This window comes from Mesoplodon bidens, assembly GCF_964165515.1.
Source record: "Mesoplodon bidens genome assembly, chromosome: 2".
Taxonomy (NCBI): Eukaryota; Metazoa; Chordata; class Mammalia; order Artiodactyla; family Ziphiidae; genus Mesoplodon; species Mesoplodon bidens.
Window position 1 is genome coordinate 164,001,445 of NC_138177.1, and position 26,873 is coordinate 164,028,317.

Genomic DNA, 26,873 nt, shown 5'->3' on the forward strand with positions numbered 1-26,873 from the left:
CCTCATTTTATAAGTAAAGAAATCAAGGCTTCTGAAGCAAAGCCAGGATGGAGCCCAGGGGGCTCAGCCCCGTCCTGCATCTGCATTGACCAGCTGTGTGATCCTAAGCAAATCTCTGGGCCTCAGTTTCCTCATCTATAAAATGATGGAAAAAGCCAAGATTACTAATGATCCTCTTCTCTCTTGCCCCCTGACTGTGCAGGTTCTGTGACACCTGCAAAGTTTCCCCAGTTAGAGGACCTCAGGACACACCTTAATGAACAGGAAAGAAAGCACTACTGCTTGGCCTCTTAAGATCATTAAATATGACCCTATTATCATTTTTATATGATTAATTTGCTCAGAATGCTCTTTACAAAGATGACACAAAGAGAAACATCAGGCTGCTCTTTACTTGGGAATGCCTGGGTAGGTGGCACAGCTTTAGACACTGGTCCCAAGGACAGCACAATGCAAGTTTGTTTCCGCCCAGGAGCTTTCCTTCCTCCCTTGGACCAGAGGCAAGTGGCAGTCTCCAGTCATACATCAGACCACCAAAGAGAGATTTCAGCACATGCTAAGAGCAAGGCCCACCTCTTGACTTCTTACAGAGAGCCTGGCTCTCTTCTCCCCACAAACGAGGCAGACCAGATCCCCACCCGACAAAAACGTTAAAGGGCTGGCTCCCTGCTCACTGCAGCCTGAGGGTTGCTGGCTGCAAGCCCACTTACCACACTTGTGTTTTCTCTCCCATTCCTGGCCCACAGAGATTTTCCTAATGGTTTTCCATATAGTTTTGTTTTAACCCATCGTTCTTATGTGTTTGGAGAGGAGTGGGAGGATTTTGTGTGTGCTCACTCTGCCATCTTGTTCAGAGATCCTTGCTTTATTTCCTTTCTGGCTTTGGTCCTGGCTGCCCAATGTGTCCTGTCCCAAGGTGTCTATGTCTATGTCGGTGTCTATGTCTATGTCTGTGTCTATGTCTATGTCTATGTCTATGTCTGTGTCTATGTCTACTAAAGCCAAGTACCATGGCTTTATTTGCACTAGTGAGAGTGGATCTCGTTTCCCTGCAGCTCTGCTCACACCATCCCCACCCCCGGGAACACCTGCTCCACATTCTTTGCCATCCTTCCAGGTTTGGCCAAAATGCACTGCTTCCTTCACCATCTGGCAGCATTTAGAGAAGGACATGAAACGTTAAATATAAACTGGTAACACAGGCTGGGTGGGGACTATGACCAACAACACTGTAAGTGTCCCATCCAAAAGGGGCAGCTGCCACTCAGTTCCAGGCGATATCGCCATGCAGGACTACAGGCTCAGGGTTGCCAGATCCTCCCATTTCTTAAGAGAAGCCAGAAATTCCGATTTGTGTGTGTGAAATCTCCAGATTTTTAAATACTGGCAACCTACTCAGGTTTCTTAAAACCACTTTGCAGGGCACAAAATGGTAACCTCTAACTTGGAGGAAGAAACTTTCACCCTCGTGCTTCCAGTAGGGCAGTAGGTTCTTGATGGTGTAGCGGCTGACACTCCGCTCTATCGTCACACATTCCTGGATGGTCTGGTTGTGGCTGGGTATCTCATTCTCCAACAGCTGTGTTAGCCGCCATCCGCCTGGCTAGAAGAAGGGGTCCTTGAAAAGAAAGCTCACTTCTCTTTCCCTCCCCACCCTGAGCAAATCTGGGCAGATCCAGGGGCTCAAATAGTTTGTTGACTAAAGGCTGATATGTTGATTGAGGGGTGTGAATTCATGAGTCTCTCTGTGTTTCCAAAAACCATCTGGCACCCAGACACACTCTCTTCAGCTGCCAGCACACACTGGCAAAACAGAACTTGGGGACCTCAAAGCCCCATCTCTCTAAATTCCATATGGCTGTAGGCTACTCAGAGATCAAAGGTCAAAATGCACATTAAAACAAGAAGGCTAACAGTTAACATCTGTTAAATTAGGCCAAAATGTGTTGATTTTAATGATGTTAAGGAGGATTCAATAACCTTGAGACATTAACTGTTTCTTGAGGAAGGGCCTTTGGAGTGGGGTCGGGGGCTCCAGAGTTCAAATCCTATCATCTCCACCTCTCATTAGTTCTGTGACTTCAGGCAAGTGATTTAACCCCCTTTTGAACATCAAGTTCCTTGACTAAAAGATGGAGATATAGTAACACCTACTTTGAAAAGCAAGTGTGAGAGTTACACGAGATGGTCTAACTTATAGTAGTTAATTAATTAATATGTGCACGCTAAGGGTGAGATACACCCTTCTATATAGCAGCACCCTTTATAGTAACAGTATAAATTAGTGCAACCATTTTTAAAGCAATATATGTCAAAGTCCTTTCTTAAACCACCCCTGACTACTTATCTGAAAGAAATAACTCAAGGAGGAAACAAAGCACGATAAGCACTAAATTTTTCAATACAGTCTTATTCACAATAATAGGAATCTAGAGACAAATAGCCCAGCCATATGGAGACACTCAGTGGACTCCTAGAGCCAATAAACATAATTATAAACAACATAACACATGTAACACCACCAAGAAAAGGAAGCAGAATACAGAATGCTTTCTACATCCCAATGACAAGGGTGTGAAATGTGTACTGTAGGCATGTGGGCAGAGATTTGAAGAAGGCAGGAAAACTAAAACAGCTGTTGGGCTAGGATGGTAAGATTTAGAGTGATTTCTTTTAAATGCCTTCTACTGACGTCACATTATTGTTTTTACATTAAATAATATTGTGGGAGCGGAGTTTCATGGGGACCAGGGAGATGACTACACAGCTGGCCAATAGCAAAACAACTATGGGCCAAGGCGCCTAAGCAAGGAGGGGTGGTGATGCCAACGAAGAGAAGGCAGGGTGAGCTGTCCGGATCCTGTCTGCCTGGTCCCTGCCCCAGGTCCCATCCCAGCCAGCCTATGTAAAGTGTTCAGCAGTGCTGGCACAAAGTGGGCACTCAGCCCACAATGGCAGCTGCTGCTGCTGTTCCTGATGGTGTGGTCATGATGGTGGTGGTAGTTTCAAACACTAGACTGGAAGGCAGGACATTCCAACTTTGGTTCTGACTCTGCTACAGGCTCACTGCGTAGATTTGGGCAAGTGACTAAATCTCTAAATCTCAGTTTTCTCATCTGTGAAATGGGAACGAACAACAGCTGTCACCATAAAACATGCGTTCTTAACCCACTGTATGATCACAGGCAAGTGCCTTCCTCTCTCTGGGTTTCATCTGTACATTAAGGAGAGTAGAAGAGAGATTCTCTGTGGATCCCAGGCTCTGATTTCTTTTATTCTAAGTACCTGACCAGAACTGGCTTTGAAGAGTTAAAAACACCATAGCAACAATAGTTGTCATTTACTGAGTGCTCACTGTGTGTTAGGTGCTATACTTCACAGGCATTTAATGCATTTGCATGCCATCACCTGCATTTAACCCAAAACACTGGAGGGTCCCCCGGTTCAGGCTTCACTGCTTTTCTCTTTTCCACCTACACTTATTTCCTAAAATCTAAGGACTAAATCAGGGGTTCTCAACCTCAGCATTATTGACGTTTCGGACTAGATAATTCTTTGTTGAAGAGGCTGTTTATACACTGTGGGATGTTTATCAGCTTCTCTGGCTTCCTCTACCCCTTAGACGCCATTAACACCCCACCCCCAGTTGTTACAACCAATATGTCTCCAGACCCTGCAGATGTCTCCTGGGAGACAAAATCACCCCCCAGTTGAGGACCACCAGCATAAGAGATCTCATCCAGTGTCATGGATGTAAATACCATCTACACCATGTCTATACTGATGACTTTCAAATTTATATCTGCAGCCCGAACCTCTTCCCTGAACTCCATACTCGTAAAACCATCCACCTGATAGATATCTCCACTTGAACGTCTAATACGCATTTTAAAGTCAACATTTCCAGCACAGAACTCCTTATCTGTGGCACTCCGTCTACTACACCTGCCCCTCCCGCAGTCAGCTCCCTTGCAGTAAATGATAACTCCATCCTTCCAGCTGCTCAAGCAAAACACCCTGGAGCCATCTTGACTTCTATTTCCTTCTCTCACTGCACATCCAATCCATGAACAAATGCAGTTAGCTCTACCTTCAAAACAAACCCAGAAAATAAACCACTTTTCACCACCACCACCACTACTTCCTCCCAGCTCCCAGCCTCCACCATGTCCCAGCTGAATTGTTGCAGTAGCCTCCTCACTGGTCTCTCCTCTGGTCCCCTTGCCCTCCTGGAATCTGTTCTCCACAAAAGGACCAAAGTGATCCTTTTAAACATAGTAAGTGATGTCATTCCTGCTCTCCAAACCCGCAATGGCTCCCCAGCCCACCCAGCGTAAAATGGCTCTGAGTCCCACATCCCCAGCGTGACTCTGACCTTCTCTCCTGCCAGCTCCCCCTCAGTCACTGGACCACAGTTCTACTGGTCTCCTTGCTGCTCCTCACACGTGCCAAGCACTCTATACAGACTTCCTTGCTATTACATCTGCCTGGAATGCCCCTTCCCCCAGCAATTCCTCCAGCTTCCTGCGTGGCACTGTCCCTCACCTCCTTCAGGTCTCTGCTCAAATGTCCCCTTCTCGGCAAAAGGGTTCCTGAGCCTTTTTGAAATGACAATTCTCCTGCCCCCACACCCCATCCCCCTTCCTGCTTTAACCTTCACAGCCCTGGTCACCATCTGACTATCCATATATTTCACTTGTTTACTGTCTCCTCCGCCAGAATGTGAGGTCCATGCAGAGCTCCGGCACGAGGAACTCACTCACTAGTGGCTTTTGTCTGTCTTGGTCACAGTCTTATATCCCTAGCAACTAAACAGTACGTGACACATAATAGGCACTCAATAAACATGTGTTGAATGAATCTTCACACTTACCCTGTATGGTAAGGATTATTATCATTCTCATGTTATAAAACAAGGGGACTAAAGCTTGGGGAGGTTAAGTAACCTGACTCAGCTAGAAAGTAACTTCCACTGGAATACTCTTACCCAACACCCAAGGGTCTCTCTAAATATGGCATTAAACTATATTTTAGATGGTTCCCGGATCAGCTTTTTAAAACCCTTAAGCATATTGATCGGCAAAAAATAAATAAACCTCGACCCTAAGCATGTAGCTTATCCAAAAATTAACTCAAAATGGATCACAGACTTGCATGTAAAACTATAACACTTTTCTTTTTTTTTTTTTAAAGGAGAAAATTTTGGGGATCTAGGGCTAGGCAAGGAGTTCTTAAATTTGACATCAAAAGCACAATTCATAAAAGAAAATTTTGATAAATTGGCCCTCATCAAAATTAAAAATGGTTGCTCCATGAAAGCTCAGGTGAAGAGGATAAAAAGACAAGCTAAAAGCCAGGGGAAAACATTTACAAACTACACACCCAAAAAAAGACTAGTATCTAGAATGTGAAAAGAACTCTCAAGGCTCAACAATATAAAGTGAATAATCCAATTAGAAAATGGGCAAGGACAGGGACTTCCCTGGTGGCACGGTGGTTAAGAATCTGCCTGCCGTACATACAATGGAATATTACTCAGCCATAAAAAGAAACGAAATTGAGTTATTTGTAGTGAGGTAGATGGACCTAGTGTCTGTCATACAGAGTGAACTAAGTCAGAAAGAGAAAAACAAATACCATATGCTAACACATATATATGGAATCTAAAAATAAAAAAATGGTACTGATGAACCTAGTTGCAGGGCAGGAATAAAGATGTAGACATAGACAATGGACTTGAGGACACGGGGTGGGAGGGGGAAGCTGGGGTGAAGTGAGAGTAACATCAACATATATACACGACCGGATGTAAAACAGTTAGCTAGTGGGAAGCAGCTGCACAGCACAGGGAGATCAGCTCAGAGCTTTACGATGACCTACAGGGGTGGGATAGGGAGGATGGGAGGGAGGCTCAAGAGGGAGGGGACATGGGGACATATGTATACATATGGCTGATTCACTGTGGTGTACAAAAGAAACTAACACAGTATTGTGAAGCAATTATACTCCAATAAAGATCAATAAAAAAGAGAGAAAAAAAGGAATCCGCTTGCCAAGGCAGGGGACATGGGTTCAAGCCCTGATCCGGGAAGATCCCACATGCTGCGGAGTAACTAAGCCTGTGCGTCACAACTACTGAGCCTGTGCTCTAGAGCCCACGAGCCACAACTACTGAGCCCGACTGCCACAACTACTGAAGCCCACACGCCTAGAGCCCATGCTCCACAACAAGAGAAGCCACCACAATGAGAAGCCTGTGCACCGCAACAAAGAGTAGCCCCCGCTCACCACAACTAGAGAAAAGCCCGCGTGCAGCAACGAAGACCCAATGCAGCCAAAAATTAATTAATTAATTAATTAATTTTAAATGGGCAAGGACATGAATAATTCACCAAAGAGGATACACAGATGGCAAACAGCACATGAAAAGATGTTTAACATCACAAGGCATTAAAGAAATGCAAATTAAGACCAGGATAGGATATTACTACACACCTCTCAGAATGGCTAAAATTTTTTTTTTAAATAATAATAATGACAGCACCAAATGCCGGTAAGGATGTAGAAAACTGGATCACTCATATATTGCTGGTGAGAATGTAAAACAATACAGCCTCTCTGACAGTTTCCAATAAAACTAAATATTCAATTACCATATGATCCATTAATTGTACCCTCAGGCATCTATCCCAGAAAAATATGAAAAATTACGTTCATGAAAAACTTGTAAATAAATGTTCATAGCAGCTCTACTTGTAATAACCAAAAACTGGGACCAGTTCAAGTGTCCTTCAACAGATAAATGGTTAAACACACTCTGGTATATCCACACCATGGAATACTACTCAGCATTAAAAAGGAATGAAATATTGATTTATACAACAACTTGGATGAATCTCCAGGAAATTACAATAAGCAAAAAAGCAAATCTCAGTGCCAAGACAATTCAATGGGAAAAGAATAGTCTTTTCAATAAATGGTGCTGGAACAAGTGGACATCTGCAAGCAAAAGAATGAGATTGGACTCCTACCTCACACCATATACAAAAATTCACTCAAAATGGATCAAGGACCTAAATGTAAGAGCTAAAACTATAAAACTCTTAGAAAAAAATAAGGGTAAATCTTCGTGACTTTGGATTAGGCAATGTTCTTTTAGATATGACATTGAAAGCACAAACAAAAGAAAAAATAGATAAATTCCACTTCATCAAAATTAAAAACCTTTGTGCTTCAAAGGACACCATCAAGAAAACTAAAAGACAACCCACAGAATGGAAGAAAACACTTGCAAATATATCTGAAAAGGGTTTAGTATCCAGAACATATAAAGAACTTTTACAACTCAATAATAAAAAACTGAACTTAAAAATGAGTAAAGGATCTGAATAGACATTTCTACAGAGAAGACATATAAATGGCCAATAAGCACATGAAAAAAGTCCAATATCATTAACCATCAGGGAAATGCAACACCAAAATGAGACACCACTTCATACCCACTAGGACGGTTATAATCAGAAGACAGGTAATAACGAGTGTTAGTGAGAATGTAGAGAAACTGGAACTCCCATACACTGCTGATGAGAATGTAAAGTGGAGTGGTTGCTTTGGAAAACACTCCAGCAGTTCCCTAAATGGTTGAACATAGTTACCATACTATATATATATATACACACACCCAGGAGAAATGAAAACATACGTCCATACCAAACCCTGTACTTTAATATTCATAAGAATACTGTTCATAATAACCAACAAGTATAAACAACGCAAATGCCTACCAATGAATGGATAAGTAAATTATGGTATGTCTACAAAACAAAATATTATTCAACAATAAAAAGTAGGGCTTCCCTGGTGGCACAGTGGTTGAGAGTCCGCCTGCCGATGCAGGGGACACGGGTTCGTGCCCCGGTCTGGGAGGATCCCACATGCCGCGGAGCGGCTGGGCCCGTGAGCCATGGCCGCTGGGCCTGCGCGTCCAGAGCCTGTGCTCCGCAACGGGAGAGGCCACAACAGTGAGAGGCCCACATACCGCAAAAAAAAAAAAAAAAAGTACTGGGACTTTCCTGGTGGCAGGATTTCCCTGGAGGCACAGTGGTTAAGAATACGCCTGCCAATGCAGAGGATGCAGGTTCGAGCCCTGGTCCAGGAAGATCCCACATGCCGTGGAGCAACTAAGCCTATGCATCACAACTATTGAGCCTGCACTCTAGAGCCCGCGAGCCACAACTACTGAAGCCCGCACGCCTAGAGCCCATGCTTCGCAACAAAAGAAGCCACCACAGTGAGAAGCCTGTGCACCACAAGAAGAGTAGCCTTTGCTTGCAGCAACTAGAGAAAGCCCGTGTGCAGCAACAAAGACCCAACGCAGCCAAAAATAAAATAAATAAATGTATTTTAAAAAATACTAATGCATGCCACAACGTGGATAAACCTTGAAAAATTGTGCTAAGTGAAAGAAGCCAGTCACTAAAGACTACATATTGTATGACTCCATTTATATGAAATGTCCACAAAGAGGCAAATCTATAGAGACAAAAAGTAAATTAGTGGCTGCCTTGAGCCGAAGGAATTAGGGGGAAATGAGGGGAGGGGTGGACTGCAAAAGAATACAAGGTTTCCTTTGGGGGAGATGAAAAATGTTCTAAAATTGATTGTGGTGATGGTTGCACAACTCTGTGAATATACTAAAAACCATTGAATTGTACACTCTAATGAGTGAAATGTATGAGGTGTGAATTATATCTCATAAAGCTGTTACCAAATAAAAAAGCCGATTCAAAAGGTTATACACTGTATGATTTCATTATCTATATAACATTTCTAAAGTGACAAAATTTTAGAAATGAAGGACAAATTAGTGGTAACCAGGGGTTGGGGGTAGAGGAAGGGACAGAAATGATATAAAAGAGCAACGAAGGGGACTTCCCTGGTGGCGCAGTGGTTGAGAGTCCGCCTGCCGATGCAGGGGACGCGGGTTCGTGCCCTGGTCTGGGAAGATCCCACATGCCGTGGAGCAGCTGGGCCTGTGAGCCATGGCCGCTGAGCCTGTGCGTCCGGAGCCTGTGCTCCGCAACGGGAGAGGCCACAACAATGAGAGGCCAGGGTACCGCAAAAAAAAAAAAAAAGAGCAACAAAGGATCCTTAAGTTGATTGAACTGTTCACTATCTTGACTGTGGTGATAAATACACAAAGCAACCAACACATGTGATAAACTGTATAGAACTAAATATACACAGATACACACAAATCAGGACAAATTAAACTGGGGAAGTCTGAATAAGATCTGTAGATTTTAACAATGTCAGTATCTTGAGTGTGATTTACACTACAGTTTTGCAAAATGCAGGCAACAGGGTAAAGTGTATAAGGAAATTTCTCTTACATTTTTTCTTACAACCACATATGAATCTTTTATATCTCAATAAAAATTCAACAACAACAAAAACGCTGAAATCACAGAGTAAGAAAATTGTTCTGTTGTCAATTTCTCTTCTGATTAAACAATAAAGTCTCCCCTGGTGCAGGTGTGCCATTGCTCGTAACAGCTGCATTACCCTTTGAAACAAGCAAAAGCAGACTTCAGGCTCAATTGCCCAGACAAGAGAACCCAGCTAGAATTTAATAACACTTTTATTTTATGGTGTTTAGTTGTTTATTTTATCTAGATGATATAATGTAGAATTAAGAACACAGATTCTGAAGACAGCCGGTCAAGGGTTCCAATCCCTTACTGCTCTGCTGCTTACTAGCTGTGTGACTTTGAGCCAGTCACTTAACATCTCTGTTAATAATGATCTGTACAGAGGTTACAGATTTTACACCTCATCTGTAAAACGGGTATGACAAGACTACCTAGATCATGGTGTTGTTCTGAGTTTTAAGTCAATAAATGACACACACACAATATATGTATAAATGTCCATCACAAAGTGAAATGTTAGCTATCATTATTTTCTTTACCATAACTAGGATTGAAGGAAGGTCACGATGTTTTAGAAAGTTTTAGAAGCACAGATCGAGGCCATACTACCGCTCGGAATGTACCCTTCGCCCCTCGGTTGCCCTGAGTCCATACCCGGGTATCTGGAGGAGGGAGTGGAGCCAGGAGGCACCCACCTGCGCACTTGGTGCGGCTGACGAGGGGCGGCCCGGGGCGGCCGGTGCCGCCGTCACCGGGGCGCGTGAGCAGGACGCTGATCTCGTACTCCGTGTCGGGGTCGAGGTGCCACAGCTTGTAGGTCTGCAGGCTGACCGCGTGCACCTCCGCCCACGGGCCGCGCGCCATGCGGTACTCAATCTCCTTACGCACGATCGGCCCGTCGCCAATGATGGAGTTGGTGTTGAGCTGGATGATGAGGTAGGTGGGACCAGCGCGCAGCAGCTGCGGGGGCGCAATGGGGGTAGGGGGCTCTGCAAGGAGATGGGAGAGAGACGGAGCCCGCGGATGCCGCTATGAATCCCTGGCCCTCAGCTCCGCACCCCACCACACCCAAAAACCCAAGAGCCCTCCTGTCCCCCCAGGCTCCTCACGCAGCCCCCAAGCCCTAGACTAGACTGCCTCTCCCCACTACATCCCCAGGCCCTAAGAAGCTCCCCACTCCAAAAGCTGACCCCGACCTCACCCCTCAGCCTACACCCTCTCCCTCACTCCCTTCTGAATCCCCAAGTCCTCGCCTGCAAGGACTGACCGCTTGCCCGCTCCGGTCAACCCTAGGGCCCAATATCCAGATCCCGCCTCGCCGGGCTCACACCTTGACCCAGTCCCCACGCGGGCCCACCTCTCAGTCACATCCCCTCACCTCCAGTTGAACCTGATCGCGGGTGAGATTGTGCCCCTCCGCAAGCCCCGCCCCGCGGTCAGACCACGCCCCCGGTCAAACCCTTCCTTCCCTACCCGTCCATGGGCCACGCCCCCTGACAAGACTCCGCCCCCTGGTAGAAACTGCGCCCCCACCCTCCGCTCGCCCCGCCCCTCGGAGGCCCGCCCTCCGCAAGCGTCCCAGAGCTCACCTTTGACGATCAGCTCTGCGAAGTTGGAGACGCCCACGCCACGCGGGGCCTGGGACACGCAGCGGTACAGGTCCTGCTCCGCGCGGCGCACGGCGGCCAGCGGGAAGGTGGCCAGGAAGCGCCGGTGGCTGATGTGCCTCACGCCGGCCGCGGGCACCAGTGCCCCGCTCTGTCGCTGAGCGGGGAGAGGGGCCAATGGGTCATGGGCGCCGGGGAAGAAAGGTCCAGATCTCGCTGTGACCCGGGCGAGGGGAGTGGTAAATGTCCCGGCCCCATTTAGCCATCCCTACTACACAGGGGCATTTGGGGTTCCTGGAACCAGCTCTGCCACAGGAAGGTGTGGGTCTGATTAAGGGAATGTGGTCGCTCTGCCTTTGATGGAAGGTGTGGTTGGAGGATCCTGGAGCCGCTCTCTGTCCTCGGGGGATGGGGCACCCAAGAGGGCAGAGCAGAGCCTAGGGAGAGCCAGGACGCATGTGTTTGGGTGCTGGAGAATAACGGAAGGACTCAGCATTCCGCAGAGGAGCCAGAACTTTTCATAAGAAGTTGGCCAAGGTGCCCCCGCACTCCCACCCCACCCACCTCACCTGCAGAAGGAAGCGCTCGGCCTCCGCTGCTCTGCCAGCAGCCATGCACTGGAACGAGGCGTTCTGGCCCGCGTTGACCTCCACGTCACCCAGGCGGGAGAAGTGCGGGGCCTTTGCTGCCAGAACAGAGCCTTGGCGTGAGCTGGGCTCGCGCCCCCTGTCAGCAGGAGCCGCAGCCTCCCGTACCCCTCACCCTGCACCCCAGTGGGCTGGGACTCACCGCAGGGGTAGCTGAGAAGCAGGATGTCATCTAGGCCCATGTAGCCCCTGCGGTCTGAGGAGATGAGGGCCTCAAACAGCACCTGGGGGAGGTGGGAGGGTCCCTGTCATGCTGACATCCCTCCAGCCCTGCCTGGGGAGATGCCCACAAGAGCCCCCTTTCAGCTGTGCTCCAGCCCCATCCTCCTCAACAAGCAGCCCAGCTCACAGTTACCCTCCATACCAAGACAGCTTGTTGTGGAAGGGGGTGTCAGCACCCAGAGCTAACAAGGTCAAGGCCAGAGGTTCCATCCCAATCCTGGACAGTTACCTTCAAGCCACAAAACTTCCCAGCCAGACAGGGTTTCCAAGTCAGCACTATTCCAACTCACCTCGACCCCAACCATAAACTATTCCTAATAACAATGACCTCTGACACTGAACCAGACTGAACCATCACTGAAGAACCCAGTGCTGACCACAGACTGGCCACTGACCTTGACCACAGACTGACTCCTGATGCTGACACAAACTAATTCCAACCTTGGCCACTTGCTTACTCTGATCTCATGCTGACACCCCTCTACCCACACCCCCAAGCACAGACTGACCGCAGACTGAACCCAGCCCACCTGATATTCATTGGGCCAGAAGGTGCTGACAGCCAGCTCAGCCTGGTGCCACTGGCGGCCGTGGGATCCAGTCATATTCCAGACGGCACTGCCCAGGGGACCCCCATTGACACGCACATAGATGCCCAAAGTGCCCGGGCTGTGCCCATCCCGGCTGTACAGGAAGTAGCTGAACTGCACACAGTGGGTGTCATTCTCACTCAGACTCTGGAAGATGACATGGGCCCGCTGGCCTGGAGCATGCTGGGAAGCATTGACCATCAAGTAGGAGCCTGGAAAGAAAGGAGGAAGAGGCAGGAGCTGAGAACTCAGGGGAGGACCAGGGTCAGGTGGGCACAGAGGAGGAGGCAGAAACAAAGGAGTCCAGGCATTTGGACCCATCTGGAGTCAGGGGCCTGAGTTCTGGTCCCAGCTCTGACTCACTGGGTAAGTCCCTTCATTTCCCTGCATCTGTTTCCCAAAGTAAAGACTTGGAGCAGCAAAAAAACACACAAATCTGGCTGTGCCAAAACCCCTTTCTGGCTCCTCACCTCACCCTTTATGATCCCAGTCCAAGCTTGTGCTAATCCACAGCTTTCCCCACATTCTGAGCTGTCCTGGGAGGCAAGGACTAGGACATTCATCTCAGGAGTCAAGAGTCCGGCACATGACAGGCCCTCAACATCCACCTCTTCTGAAGCCCTCCCACTCCAACCCTCTATGGGTGTCTCTCCTGGCCCTTGGATCATTAATAAAGTATGTATCGCTCTCCCCACCAGCCTGTGATGCCTCAGGGCTCCGCTGCGTCCCCAGCACAGGTCTGCAAGCTGAATGAACTTACAGAACACAGATGGAATGAAAGGGCTCTAACTTCCCTTCCAGCCCCCAGCCCCTCAATCTAAACTCCTAGGATACAACTCTTTTGATTTCGAACCTGGAGAAAGGCAGCCCTGCCCCTTCCCCAGAGATCCAAGCTGTATGCTGGGAGTGGGGGAGAGGGGGAGAGGGAGAAAGGGGGCTGGACTCCTCAGGACCTGGCTGGGGGATTATGGCTTCCCTCCTGTGGGGAGAAGGCCCCAGCAGCTGCTAACGGGGTGCCTGCAGCCACCCAGGGCCGCCCCCTCCCAGGCCTGGCTGCCAGCCCACACAAGCCCATTCAGATCCCAAACCAATAGGCTCCCTGCTCCAGGAGGGCTCTCCAGGGACTCTGCTGGAGGGAACCGCATTCATCTCTGGGAGCCAGAAGCCTGTGAAGAAGGCAGCTCCTGCATCAGTCCTGGTGGGGTAGTAAACAAAACTCCAGGTCCCCATTCCCCGCCAGGAAGGGGCGCATCCCAGCCCCCGCACAGTCTCCCTTGGCCCACTCCTCCATCCTCTCTCCTCTCCCTGTGAGCTGTGGGTGTGTCTCTCTCCCCCTTTCAACCTGACACTTTGGTCTTGCCTCTTCCTCCTGCTCGCCCTGCCTCTCTCCCTTCTTCTTCCCTAGTCTTTTCTCACTCTGCATCCCTCCACCTCTCTTCCATTTACTCCCTTCATCCGTCACCCCTCCTTCTCCTCTCTCCTGCTCTCTGACTCTGAGTGTGAATCTCCCTCCTTCCTCCTCTCTCCACCTCCAACTCTTCCCCAGAATGTGAGCACCAACACAGCAGAGAGACTGTCCATCTGGCTCACCACTGCATCCCCAGGATCCAGCCCAAGGCCCACACTACATACAAAATTTCTCTCCCTTTTTCATCACTGGGTATGTCTCTGCTTGTGTGGGGGAGAGAGAGAAGCAGAGCCCACACAGGGTGGTCAGGACTGTAAGAGGTGAATTCAAATCAGCAACCTGTACCCGAATGCTAACCTGTACCAGGCCAAGGCTGGGCCCTGGGGATATGGAATCGGCCCGCTCAGCATCCCTGCCATGGTGGGCACCTTGACAGATCACTGTCACACAGGTCAGACTTTGATACCTGCCAGGACAGAGGTCAAACAAGGAGCTGAGAGCCCTGGGAAGGCGGAGAGGAATGCCCCAGGGAGGGCACAGTGTGAGCAAATGCACAGAAGAGGGGAGGCAGGGGGGCCTCCGGGAGTCGAGGTGAGGGGCAGGAGCCCAGGCTGCGGAGGCTGCCTGTGCCAGGTCGTGGAGGGCCTCTCTCCTGCTGGCTTCAAGTCCTGGTCCCACACTGAGAACCTTTGCTGCCCCTCCCACGCACCCTTGACAGCAGATGCGATCTCGGCCATGCTGTGAGCTGAGCAGCAAAGGCCCTGGCCCACTACTATGACAGGGCAAAGGGCAGGGGCCATAGGCTGTCCCATTCTGGCTTCCCACAGCAAGCCCTTTTGGTCCTCGCACTATGCTGTGTCCTCCGACTCAGCCTTCATCGTAATAAAGGCGATAATTTGGCCTCCACCTGTCTTATCCTTTTCTTAATCCCCAGTTGCTTCTGTACCCAGTGAAGAGGAGTGCTAGTAGTTGGACCCCCTCAAATATCTCCAACAATAGCATCTAAGCATTAATTGAACCCTTACATGCCACCCCCATGTTATGTACTTTATAGGCATTATCTAATAATCCTATGAAATGGATTATTGTGCTCTCCATTTTATAGTTAAGGAAATGGAAGCTCAGAGAAGTTAGGTGACTTGCCCAGAGTCACAAAGATGGTAAGTGATGAAGCAAAGATCTGAAGCCCAGCCTTCATGACTCTGGAACCAGTACACTAGAGGCCATCATCAGGGTAGAAGGCCAGGAATAGAATCTACATGATTAGTCTCCTCTCAGTCCAGTGTTCACGACGCCAAATATTCCCCATCCTGAAAGAGGGGCAGGGCAGGGCCAAAGTCGGGAAAGATCCAGGAAGAAAGGGGCAGAGGCAGAAAGGTTTTACACACAGCCAGCCCCCAAGGTTACTGCTCTGTCAGCATCTTCAAGTCCTGGGAGACCAGGATTCAGAGGCTCACAGGGAGAAGAGAGCCTCCCTGAAGGTGGAGGGTTTACGAAGACCTGGCAGGAGGAAGGTGGATCCTGAACTAAGCTGCCATAGGAGTAATGGGAGGTGGGCTTTATCTTACAGTTTGCAAGGGTCTTTGATTACTTGAACCTGCACCCATTTTACAGGTAAAACTACCTGAAGTACACAATTAGTTAGGGTCCGGAGAGCTCCATATTCACAGTGTCATTTGTGTCATTACAGATGCCAGAGCAGATGGAGGCCCAGAAAGATTAGGCAATGTACCCAAGGTAACACAGCAGGTGGGCAGCATGCCCCTGGAAGGAGGTGAAGGGGGAATGGTGATTGAGAGTAGGCTCACCATGGGGCAGGTCCGCAGGAGCCCGGGTGCCAGGGTGGATCCTCACTTGCTCCCACTGGAAGTCGTCATACTGGGCCTGGCTGTACTCACAGGGCACTGCTGGGTCACTCGCCTCCTCGAAGGTGCAGCCGGCTGTGAGGGAAGGGCCTGCTTAGCCCAGGCTAGAGCAGGGCTGCTAGCCAGAAGGGCTCCTGGGGCTACCCTCTAGGTGCCCCCCACTGTCCCTTCCTACCCAGGCCCACCCTCATCCCCTCCGTCTCCTCAAGCCCTCCCCCCACTGCTCCCTCCCTCTAACCAAACACTCCCTCCCCCACCCTCTCCTTCTTTTCATTGTCTCCTCCCAATGCCAAGACCTCCCCACATTGCCCACCCCCCAGTACTCCCCAGGACCCCCCACTGCTCAACCACCAATCAAAGACCCTCCTCAACAAAAACCAGTTATCATTACTATCCATTAAAGCCTCTCAACAACTCATGAAATCAAAGCTAGAATTATCCCCACTTTACAGATGAGGAAACTGAGGCCCAAAGAGGCTGTGACCTCCTTAAGGTCACACAGCAGGTTAATGACAGAGATGGGGTTTGGACCAAGATCCGCCAACTGCTGGTCAGTGTTCCATCACCCGCCCCTCCATCTTTGCAGAGAGGACAGACAGTGGGCCCCAGGACTGGCAGGGTAATGAATGCCCTAGGTCAGCCCTGATGGTATCTCCTTAAAAATAAGAACAATGTCCACTGATGACATCAGGCTTACGACAAGCCCTGCACAGTGCTAAATGCTTTAAGCATGGAGTCCCATTTAGGCCTCGCCTTCTAAGGAGGTACCACTACTGTATTTATTCCTACTTGACAGATAGGCTTAAATGATGCACATTATCCAAAGTCACCCAACTGAGGTCTCTGCCTGCAGGAATGTGGCAGGCAAAACAGTCATGTGTGGACTGAGGACACATATGACTAGAGGAAGCAAATTTCCATGATTTGGAACCAATATACATAGTTTAAATAAGGCGGGGATTGAAATGGATGTGAGTCCTTTGGTTGGTAATGAGGTCCATGTATCTTAGCTGGCTCATCAAAGCCCTGAGTTGGACATAATACACTTGAGAACACCACTGGTTCAGAAAGTAACTGCAGACAGGTCCCTGCACTCACTCCTGAACCTTAGTGTCTGGAGCCCCATCAGGGGTAAATGGAGGCATCTGAGACCCGGAAAAATGCATGGACAAGTGGCGAGGAAGCAGGCACAAATCGTGCCAGGCCCTGTCCTGGGTGCCTATCAGCCACTGGTACTTCTCCCCACTTGACAGATGAGGTGACTGAGGCTCTGAGGGGTGAAGGAATTCATCCACAGTATACGGTGGTAGATAAGCAAGTGGGCTTTGGCATCAGACAGACTTGGGATTGAACCTTGACTCTGCAATTTGCCAGCCCTGTGATGGTGATCCTTTCTCATCTTCAGTTTCCCTACCCACAAGTGGAGATGTTGAGGTTTCAGTGCGGGGTCCACTTAGCACAATGTCTAGCACATGCAAGCACTCAGGAGATAGCAGCTCTGCACCTGTTCCACCTGAGCCACCTGAGTAACAGAAGCAGGATTTGCATCCATGGCGGTCAGAGGCCGAAGTCCGCATTTCTCACCAGAAAAGCCTTCACTGTGAGAAGCAGCAAGTTTTAGCTGCTTCCCAGCCTCAAGAAGAGGAGGGACAAGAAACAGAGAGTAACTGGAGAGTGAGTGCCACATGCCAGGCACAACGGTGGGCATCTGCACGCACTGCTGGTGACCTCACTTTCAGGAGGCTCTGCTGTTTCATCTGCAGCAGGGACTTCTCCAGGTTTTTGCGGATCATATGAAGCAGCATCTCGAAATGCACAGCCAGGCACAAGGGGCTTGCCACTATTGGTGGTGGGGGGGGGTCTCCCTTTCCTCTTTATGGACCCCATCAGAGTGTAAAACAGTAAAAGGTGGGCAAAAGGCTGGCACCAGGTGGATGGGATGAAATAACAGCAGCCTCTCTCCAGAGCTGGGGTAGGACATTGGCTGAGCTCTTTGCCTCATTGTGTGAAGACCCCTGGTCAGCATGTGCCCTATGGCCTGTGGAGGTGGGTTTTAACTCCATCTGTGCTGGGGAGGCCTCAGCTCTCCCCCTAGAAAATGATCCATAGCACAGCATGGAGAGAGAACATAGCTAGTAGGGATGATCAGGGAGGGCTTCCTGGAGGAGGGGACAGCTGACTTCATTCAGCCTGAGCTGAGTCTGTGCCTGAGGGTCTTAGCCAAGGCCTCCCTGAGCCTCCAAATTACCAGAGAGGGAACCCCAGGATCTAGAGTCTTGCTGGGGCTCAGATCCTTCCTGTTCCTTCTCAAGTAACAAGGCAGCTGCCCCAGATGTCTCACCCATGGCCCTGCGGCGAGCCTGGGAATGCCAGCTCCTTGGCTTCCTCCCATCCATTCTGAGCCAGGCCACGTGAGTTTCCAGGACTCCCAGCCTGACTGACCTGGTCAGAGGGACCCCCAGACTGTCTGACCTTGGCCAGAGTAACCCTGAGATTGCCTGATGCAGGTCAGTGACCCCCAGACAGATAGACCTGAGCCAGAGTGGCCCCATCATCATCCAGATGACCACCAGACCATCTGACTTCGGCCAGAATGACCACCAGACTGACTGACTGAGCCCAGACCAGCTGACCATGTCCAGAGTGATCCCTGACTTCTGTCAAAACGGAAGTCCTGCACCTGTCCTAAGCCAGGGTGATCTCCCCAGCTGACCATTCCCATCCAGAGTACCCCCTTCCGGAGGCAGAATGATTCCCTCTCCCTGATCCATGCCCATCCCCAGCCCTGTGTTTCTGGGCCAGGCCCATTCCAGCCACAGCTCTCAGTGGGTAACATCTCTGGGGCCAGGTTCTCCAAGGTGAGCCCCACCCCCACCTGCTCCCCAGCTCACCCTGGGATGGGAACAATCAGCCCTCCTGGATCCTGGGAAAAGCCCCATCACCTCCAGTCTGGATGGCTCAGGAGCTCGGAGTCCCAATGCCAAGTCCCCGCTTCTACTAGAGACTCAACTCCTGCTAGGGGCCGCCAGCCCAGGGGGAAAAAAAATAGACCAGACTTTGTCGAGAGCAAGAATGGTCAGGGAATACCTCTCGACTCCATCAACACAGACGTGGGCACAGATATGCACACACACATCAACACCATCACAAGAGGGCTGCCACTTACCACCATGACCCCTGTGCCACTGATTCCTCATAATAACTCACAAGGTCAGTACTATTATTATTCCTATTTTACAGATGGACACCGAGGCACAGAGAGATGAGGTGGCTTGCTCAAGGCCACATCTTAAGTACCAGAAGCTGGGATTTACACCACCTATCGTTTTTTTTTTTTATCTTTATTGGAGTATAATTGCTTTACAATGGTGTGTTAGTTTCTGCTTTATAACAAAGTGAATCAGTTATACATATACATATGTTCCTATATCTCTGCCCTCTTGCATCTCCCTCCCTCCCACCCTCCCTATCCCACCCCTCTAGGTGGTCACAAAACACCGAGCTGATCTCCCTGTGTGATGCGGCTGCTTCCCAATAGCTATCTGTTTTACATTTGGTAGTGTATATATGTCCGTGTCACTCTCTCACTTTGTCACAGTTTACCCTTCCCCCTCCCCATATCCTCAAGTCCATTCTCTAGTAGGTCTGTGTCTTTATTCCCATCTTACCCCTAGGTTCTTCATGACATTTTTTTTTTCTTAGATTCCATATATATGTGTTAGCATACGGTATTTGTCTTTCTCTTTCTGACTTACTTCACTCTGTATGACAGACTCTAGGTCCATCCACCTCACTACAAATAACTCAATTTTGTTTCTTTTCATGGCTGAGTAATATTCCACTGTATATATGTGCCACATCTTCTTTATCTATTCGTCCAATGATGGACACTTAGGTTGCTTCCATCTCTTGGCTATTGTAAATAGAGCTGCAATGAACACTTTGGTACATGACTCTTTTTGAATTATGGTTTTCTCAGGGTATATGCCCAGTAGTGGGATTGCTGGGTCATATGGTTGTTCTATTTGTAGTTTTTTAAGGAACCTCCATACTGTTCTCCATAGTGGCTGTACCAATTCACATTCCCACCAGCAGTGCAAGAGTGTTCCCTTTTCTCCACACCCTCTCCAGCATTTATTGTTTCTAGATTTCTTGATGATGGCCATTCTGACCTGTGTGAGATATCTCATTGTAGTTTTGATTTGCATTTCTCTAATGATTAATGATGTTGAGCATTCTTTCATGTGTTTGTTGGCAATCTGTATATCTTCTTTGGAGAACTGTCTATTTAGGTCTTCTGCCCATTTTTGGATTGGGTTGTTTGGTTTTTTGTTATTGAGCTGCATGAGCTGCTTGTAAATTTTGGAGATTAATCCTTTGTCAGTTGCTTCATTTGCAAATATTTTCTCCCATTCTGAGGGTTGTCTTTTTGTCTTGTTTATGGTTTCCTTTGCTGTGCAAAAGTTTTTAAGTTTCATTAGGTCCCATTTGTTTATTTTTGTTTTTATTTCCATTTCTCTAGGAGGTGGGTCCAAAAGGATCTTGCTGTGATTTATGTCATAGAGTGTTCTGCCTATGTTTTCCTCTAAGAGTTTGATAGTTTCTGGCCTTACATTTAGGTCTTTAATCCATTTTGAGCTTATTTTTGTGTACAGTGTCAGGGAGTGTTCTAATCTCATACTTTTACATGTACCTGTCCAGTTTTCCCAGCATCACTTATTGAAGAGGCTGTCTTTTCTCCACTGTACCTTCCTGCCTCTTTTATCAAAGATAAGGTGACCATATGTGCGTGGGTTTATCTCTGGGCTTTCTATCCTGTTCCACTGATCTATATTTCTGTTTTTGTGCCAGTACCATACTGTCTTGATTACTGTAGCTTTGTAGTATAGTCTGAAGTCAGGGAGCCTGATGCCTCCAGCTCCGTTTTTCGTTCTCAAGATTGCTTTGGCTATTCGGGGTCTTTTGTGTTTCCATACAAATTGTGAAATTTTTTTGTTCTAGTTCTGTGAAAAATGCCAGTGGTAGTTTGATAGGGATTGCATTGAATCTGTAGATTGCTTTGAGTAGTAGAGTCATTTTCACAATGTTGATTCTTCCAATCCAAGAACATGGTATATCTCTCCATCTATTTGTATCATCTTTAATTTCTTTCATCCATGTCTTATAATTTTCTGCATACAGGTCTTTTGTCTCCTTAGGTAGGTTTATTCCTAGATACTTTATTCTTTTTGTTGCAATGGTAAATGGGAGTGTTTTCTTAATTTCACTTTCAGATTTTTCATCATTAGTGTATAGGCATGCCAGAGATTTCTGTGCATTAATTTTGTATCCTGCTACTTTACCAAATTCATTGATTAGCTCTAGTAGTTTTCTGGTAGCGTCTTTAGGATTCTCTATGTATAGTATCGTGTCATCTGCAAACAGGGACAGTTTTACTCCTTCTTTTCCGATTTGAATTCCTTTTATTTCTTTTTCTTCTCTGATTGCTGTGGCTAAAACTTCCAAAACAATGTTGAATAAGAGTGGTGAGAGTGGGCAACCTTGTCTTGTTCCTGATCTTAGTGGAAATTACACCACCTATCTTTATGCAAGGAGACTAGGCACAAACAAAGCAAGGCCCTGGTATTCTGCTGGCCACATGTGCAAATTCGGTTCCATTCATTGGACATTCATTCACTGACAGTACAAAGCAGGCCCCAGGTTGGCACTAGTAGAGGCACAAGAATGGTTAAGACTCTGCTCTGCCCTCAAGGACCCCCTAGTCTGAGTGGAGGTAAGGGAATGAGACAAAGCAGAGAAGGGTCAAGGCCACAAGGGGAGTCCGGGGAGGAGGGTGGGTACAGGGGGAAGGCTTCCTGGAGGTGGGTGCATCTGAGCAGAGGGATGGAAGGATAGGTACCATTCTGGCCAGTAGAGATGGAGAGAGGGGCATCTGAGGTAAAGGGCCCAGCAGGAGCGAAGGAAGGTAGTGAGTAAACACAGGTGGTCCAGGGCACAGAGAGGAGCCCAAACTGGCCAAACAATGGTAGATAAGATGGGAGGGAAGGAGGCTGAGGCCAGATTACGGACAGCCAAGTGCCAGGGTGAGAAGTCCAGCCTCATTTTAAGGGGGGAAACCACACTAGGTATTTGAGCAGAGAAGCACCTGGATTCAGATGAGACAAGTGACACATCCTATAAGCCATGAGGAGGGCAGGTGGCTTCTCCAGACGGCACTGTAGGATCAGAAGTGGGACAAGCCATCAAGGGGTCTGGAGTCAGATGTCAGGAACTGGTGAGGAAGGGGCCTCAAGTCCCTTTCCTGGGTGCAAATGGCACGCGCTCCAATCACACCGACAGAGATGCACAACACACACACTCAGTGTTCACATACACACACTCTCTCCCCCCAGCCTCGTCTAAGCCTTGGGGACACAGTCTCAGCTGGGCTGGGGACAGGGAGAAAACCAGACCCCTCCGTGGGTACGCCATCTCTGCCAGGGCCTCCCTGAGAGGGTGGGCTGAATCAACCCAGGACCCCCAGCAGCTCCCCCAGACTCAGCGCAAACTGGCCCAGCTACATTCCTCAGCTAATCTCCACAATCTGGCAGGCGGTTGCCTGAGCAACCGTCAGCCACAATTTGGGAAGGCAGGATGATGGTTTATCCACATCCGCTGGGCTCTGGATGGGGTGAGGTAAGGGGCAAAGCAACCTCTGCAGGAGGAGCCAGAGTGCAGGAGGGCGTCTCCCTGGAGTGAGGGTCTCCACCCCTCCATATGCTTGTACTTCCATATGCAGACCTGTGTGTGTGTGTGCGCGCGCGCGCGTGAGTACACGTGTACATGGCTGTGAGACTGATAGCCTGGTACTGACTTGTGAGTACTCGACTGGGAGGCAGAAGGCCTGGATCTAATTCCTGCTGAGCCTCTAACTTCCTGTGTGACCCTGGGCAGGTGGCTTGTCCTTTCCGAAGCCCTGCTTCCTCACCTATGAAATGAGAATGGGGACCTTGGTGACCCCTAAGGCTGTTCCACCTCTAGAATTCTGATTCCATTCGTGTGAGCATGCATGTGGGCAAGAATAACTTGAAGGCAGAGAGATACTATAGGGGAGAGGTGAGGGTGAGTGTGGCTCTCAAAGTGTAGGTCCCTCAGGCACTGTGCTGTGAAGTTGTGGGTGTGTGGCTGTACGTTTATCTGCAGAGATATATGGGCACATTCAGCAGTAAGCATGTGCCTAAGGGGGAGGTGAGCGTACACGGCAGGTAGAGGGGAGTCATGCGTGCGTGCGTGTGTGCGTGTGCGTGCGCGTGTGCACGTGGGCACCACAAGCATGGAAGCACCAGACTTCCTCGCCACCAGACAGGGAATGGTGTTCTGTGCCAAGTGTGGCTGCCAGCCACCATCAGTGTTTTCCGAAGACCCTAGGTAAACAGAGGCTGTTTGCAATGAGATTTTTGTTCCCTCTGGTTTGTCAATAGAACATTCAGTTCCCAAGGGACGGCCCCAGGAGAAACAAAACTCCTCCCAACAGATTACAAATTTAGGGGCTGGCACCATACCCAACCCCTGGCATAGCCCCAACCCTTGCCTGGGGAACCCAAATACAACGCCAAGGATAACACTGGTCTATTTCACCACCTGAAGCCACACCCCCTTTCTAGGTAGCCCAACCCAACCCTAGAACCAACACAGGCTCACCCTTGCACATTCCTGCCCAACCCAGCCTCATCCCATGTTCTCCACCACAACAACAGCTCCGTCTCAGGCCTGTCTAACCCCTACCTCCTCCCTTCTTGAGATCAGAGACTGTCTCTTAATGCCTTTGAGCCCCATCCCCAAGCCCTGTGTATAGTAGAATGCCAACAGTGGCTGGACTTATCGACCCCATGATTCCAGCTAGTCTGATCTAGGCTCAAGGACCCAGGCTCAAGGACCATGACTCCAGCCCAGAGACCTGGCCCAGCCCACTTCACTGCTCTCCTGGTCCAGATCAACACAACCAGACCTTGGCTAGGGCTCCCCGGAGCTGCCCTCCAGAGCCCTGAATAATTGATGTGCAATTAACAAGGGCAGGGCTGGCAGCAATATGCCCACCTTTTAATCACCCAGCATTCAGCAGAGCTGCAACCAAGAACACCCAGGGCCAGGCCACAGGGAGAGAAAGCTGAGCTGATATCCCCTACAGGAGCCAATACAGAACCCAGCGATGCCAACATCCTTCCATCTCTACTGAGAATAGAAGGAAGCCAACTACAGCAGGGGAAACTTCGGCCAGGCTCACTCCCCATCTCCCGGATCAACATGCCCAGCAAATCCCAAAGTTAACAGCAGGGCTGCCAGGTTGGTAGTGTAAGGGGAAGGCACAGGGCGGGGCCAGACTCCATACAGAGGCAAAGGGCTGAATGGAGGGTTGTTCTTTGCAGAGGTACAGCGGGCAAAGGGTACACAGACCCCTGTAGTGCAGACACCGTGTGTCATACAAAAACACAGTGCAGCGTAGAGAGGCAGAGGGCTGTACACGAACATGTACAGTGCAAAGATCTGAACTTTCTAACGGTCCAGTGGCAAGAGAGGGCTACGTGGCCGTGGTGTGGCATGTTGCAGGTGCAATGCAGCAGCTCCTCAGAACGCAGTTATACGATGCAGGGGAGCAGAGAAGTGTACACAGTCCCCCACACAACACCTGGCACAGCACGGCAGGACTGGTCGGTGCCAGTGGAGAGGTGTCCCATCCATCGTGGCCATGACCCAGAGCTGCACAGAGGCACAGTGCAGCAGTGAGCACTTAGTGGTACATTGGGCTGGCGCTCAGCACCAAGGGATAGGTGTATGCAGGAACACCGAGGGGGTATGTCCAAGCCTCACTAGGCTTGGCACATAGTTGGAGCTCCATGAATTCTCACTGAAAGGACGTCTAGTGGAGGCACGCAGAACATGCAGAGATATAGGGAAGAGAAAGACGTGGTGCAGTGCGGAATTGCTGGGTGCTCAATACAGTCCCAAGGAGTACAGTAAGTGTAGACTTGAGAGCAGGGGTAGAAAGTGGCACCAAAATGGAATGTAGTAAAGACACCATGTGAAACAGGGAATTCAGCGCAAGAGCTCTGCATCTTGAAATCCAGTAGAATGCACACAACCCAACAGTGAACAGGTATAGTGCAGGGTAGAGGCCCAGGACAGTGACCATGTGCAGTGCACAGACGCAACACCAGCTACTTGCAAAGGTAATGCCTGCAAAAACCCACGCCAGTCCCGAGCCCAACAAAATGGCCTCAGGCTGCAGTGTAGCTACTGACTCCTCAGGCAGTGAGCAGTGGGGGCCAGAGGAACACTGCAGTGAGGCCACTTGAAGCAAAGATGTTGCTCAACTGGGGCTGCCAACAGAAACCTGGGGAGGGACACCAGCTGACACCTCAGTGGCTATACAGGGTGAGGTAACCTAGAGGGCGGCGTTACAGCGGCAGTGGTACAGTATGACGGGCTGGGCCAGGAGATGCGCATCTCCAGTGCAGTGCAGTGAAGCAGTGGGACAGAAGTGCTGTGCCGGGCAAAGGGGCACTGTGTTTGTACAGCGCGACGGTGGACTGCAGACAGGCTGTGCCCAGCCATACGCGATGCAGTGCAGATGCCCACTACAACAATGCAGTGCAGTACAGAGAGGCCATGTGATGCAGATGCAGTGTCGTGGTAGCACGGCATCTGTTGGCACAGTGCAGTGGTGCGTTGCCAGGGGCTGTGCACAATCCCAGGAGGGTCCACCAGCCCAACACAACATCGTCATCCAATAGAGTCACACAGCACAGAAGAGAGCCGCAAAGACACAAATGGCAGCACAACTGCAGAACAGAGGTGCAGCACAACTGCAGAACAGAGGTACAGCACAATGGGACAATGCGGGTGGAGCATACAGACACGCAGGAGAGTCCACACAGCCAATGTAATGCGGAATCTCACACAGTGCAGCCATGCAGCATAGGGCTGAGATGCAGTGCAGTGCAAGGATGCAATGCAATGGCCCAGTCCTGAGGTGATGGGTCCAGGACTCCCCAGAGAGCACACACCCAGAGCTATCCAGGGCTTTGATGCAGAGCAGTTCTTAGTGTGAGGTGAAGACGTGGCACACTTCTCCCTATGATGCACTGGAGAGCAGGGAAGCCAGGACCCCCAGAAACCCTTGTGCCTACAGCTCTGCCTGGGTGGGCTGGCTACCCCATGGGTTGGGGTGAGGCCTCATCTGCCCCGGGGGCTTCCCCCCACCTCACCTCCCGCTCCCAGTATCTTCCACCCCAGGGACTCTCCAAGGGCACAGGATGAAGCCACTGCCACCCGTGGGGCAGACAGCCAGAACTGAGCACATTGTCCAGGTATTTCTATCTGAGCAGGGCCCAGCACGCAGGCAGGGGAACAATGAATTCAGATTCTGCTGAAAAGCTTTTGGACAATTAAAGCACATCCCCTGGCCACCAGCCCAGGGCCAGGCAGTGTGGGGCAGGACAAGAGAGAGAGAGACGCAGAGGGAGACCTATTGAATTAGGCCCTGGCACAGGGTGGGCAGGAAGTGGAATGAACGGAGGGGAGGGGGTGAGAGGCGAGCCAGACCCAATGACCTGGATGGTCACTCCAGCACTCCCAGCCACCATTACCCCTCCCAGGCCTGGATTTCATCAGAAGCCAAGAACAAACTTTTCTGAGCACACAGGATGCTGCACACATACACACACCCTTAATAATAGTTTAGTACATACAGTGCTTACTACATGCCAGAACCTGTTCTAAACGATATACGTATGTATATAAAATATATCCTCACAGCAACCCCATGCAGTGGGTTCGTTCCATTATTATCCCCATCTCACAGATGAGAACACTAAAGGCCCAGAGAGGTCAAGTAACTTGCCCAAGGGTTACATGGCTAGCAGTGGTAGAGTGAGGATTCGAACCCAGATGGTGTGGCTCCCAAGTCCATGCTTTTCACCACCACACTCTAGGTACAAACACACAGGCACACACGCACAACCACAAGGGTGTACACATACACACATGCAAACACACACATACGCACATAGACACATCCTGAGCAATGTATTTCCCACTCTCCCAGCTGAGACCCACCTGTCCTGT

General features: G+C 49.6%; 1 protein-coding gene across 5 annotated transcripts in view; it reads right to left on the reverse strand.

The window, feature by feature from the left end:
• PTPRU (protein tyrosine phosphatase receptor type U) overlaps positions 1-26,873 on the reverse strand; it is an 84,458-nt gene that overhangs the window by 50,184 nt on the left and 7,401 nt on the right. For 3 of the 5 annotated variants that reach the window (XM_081214329.1, XM_081214328.1, XM_081214325.1), the window contains exons 2-7: positions 15,714-15,845; positions 12,438-12,709; positions 11,828-11,909; positions 11,608-11,723; positions 11,021-11,195; positions 10,127-10,420 (exon numbers count right to left, since the gene is read on the reverse strand). In XM_081214329.1, coding sequence (XP_081070455.1) covers positions 10,127-10,420; positions 11,021-11,195; positions 11,608-11,723; positions 11,828-11,909; positions 12,438-12,709; positions 15,714-15,845 — 1,071 coding nt within the window. Of the gene's footprint in view, positions 1-10,126; positions 10,421-11,020; positions 11,196-11,607; positions 11,724-11,827; positions 11,910-12,437; positions 12,710-15,713; positions 15,846-21,915; positions 21,986-26,873 lie in introns of all 5 variants that reach the window. The other 2 variants (XM_081214326.1, XM_081214327.1) reach the window with 1 other exon arrangement.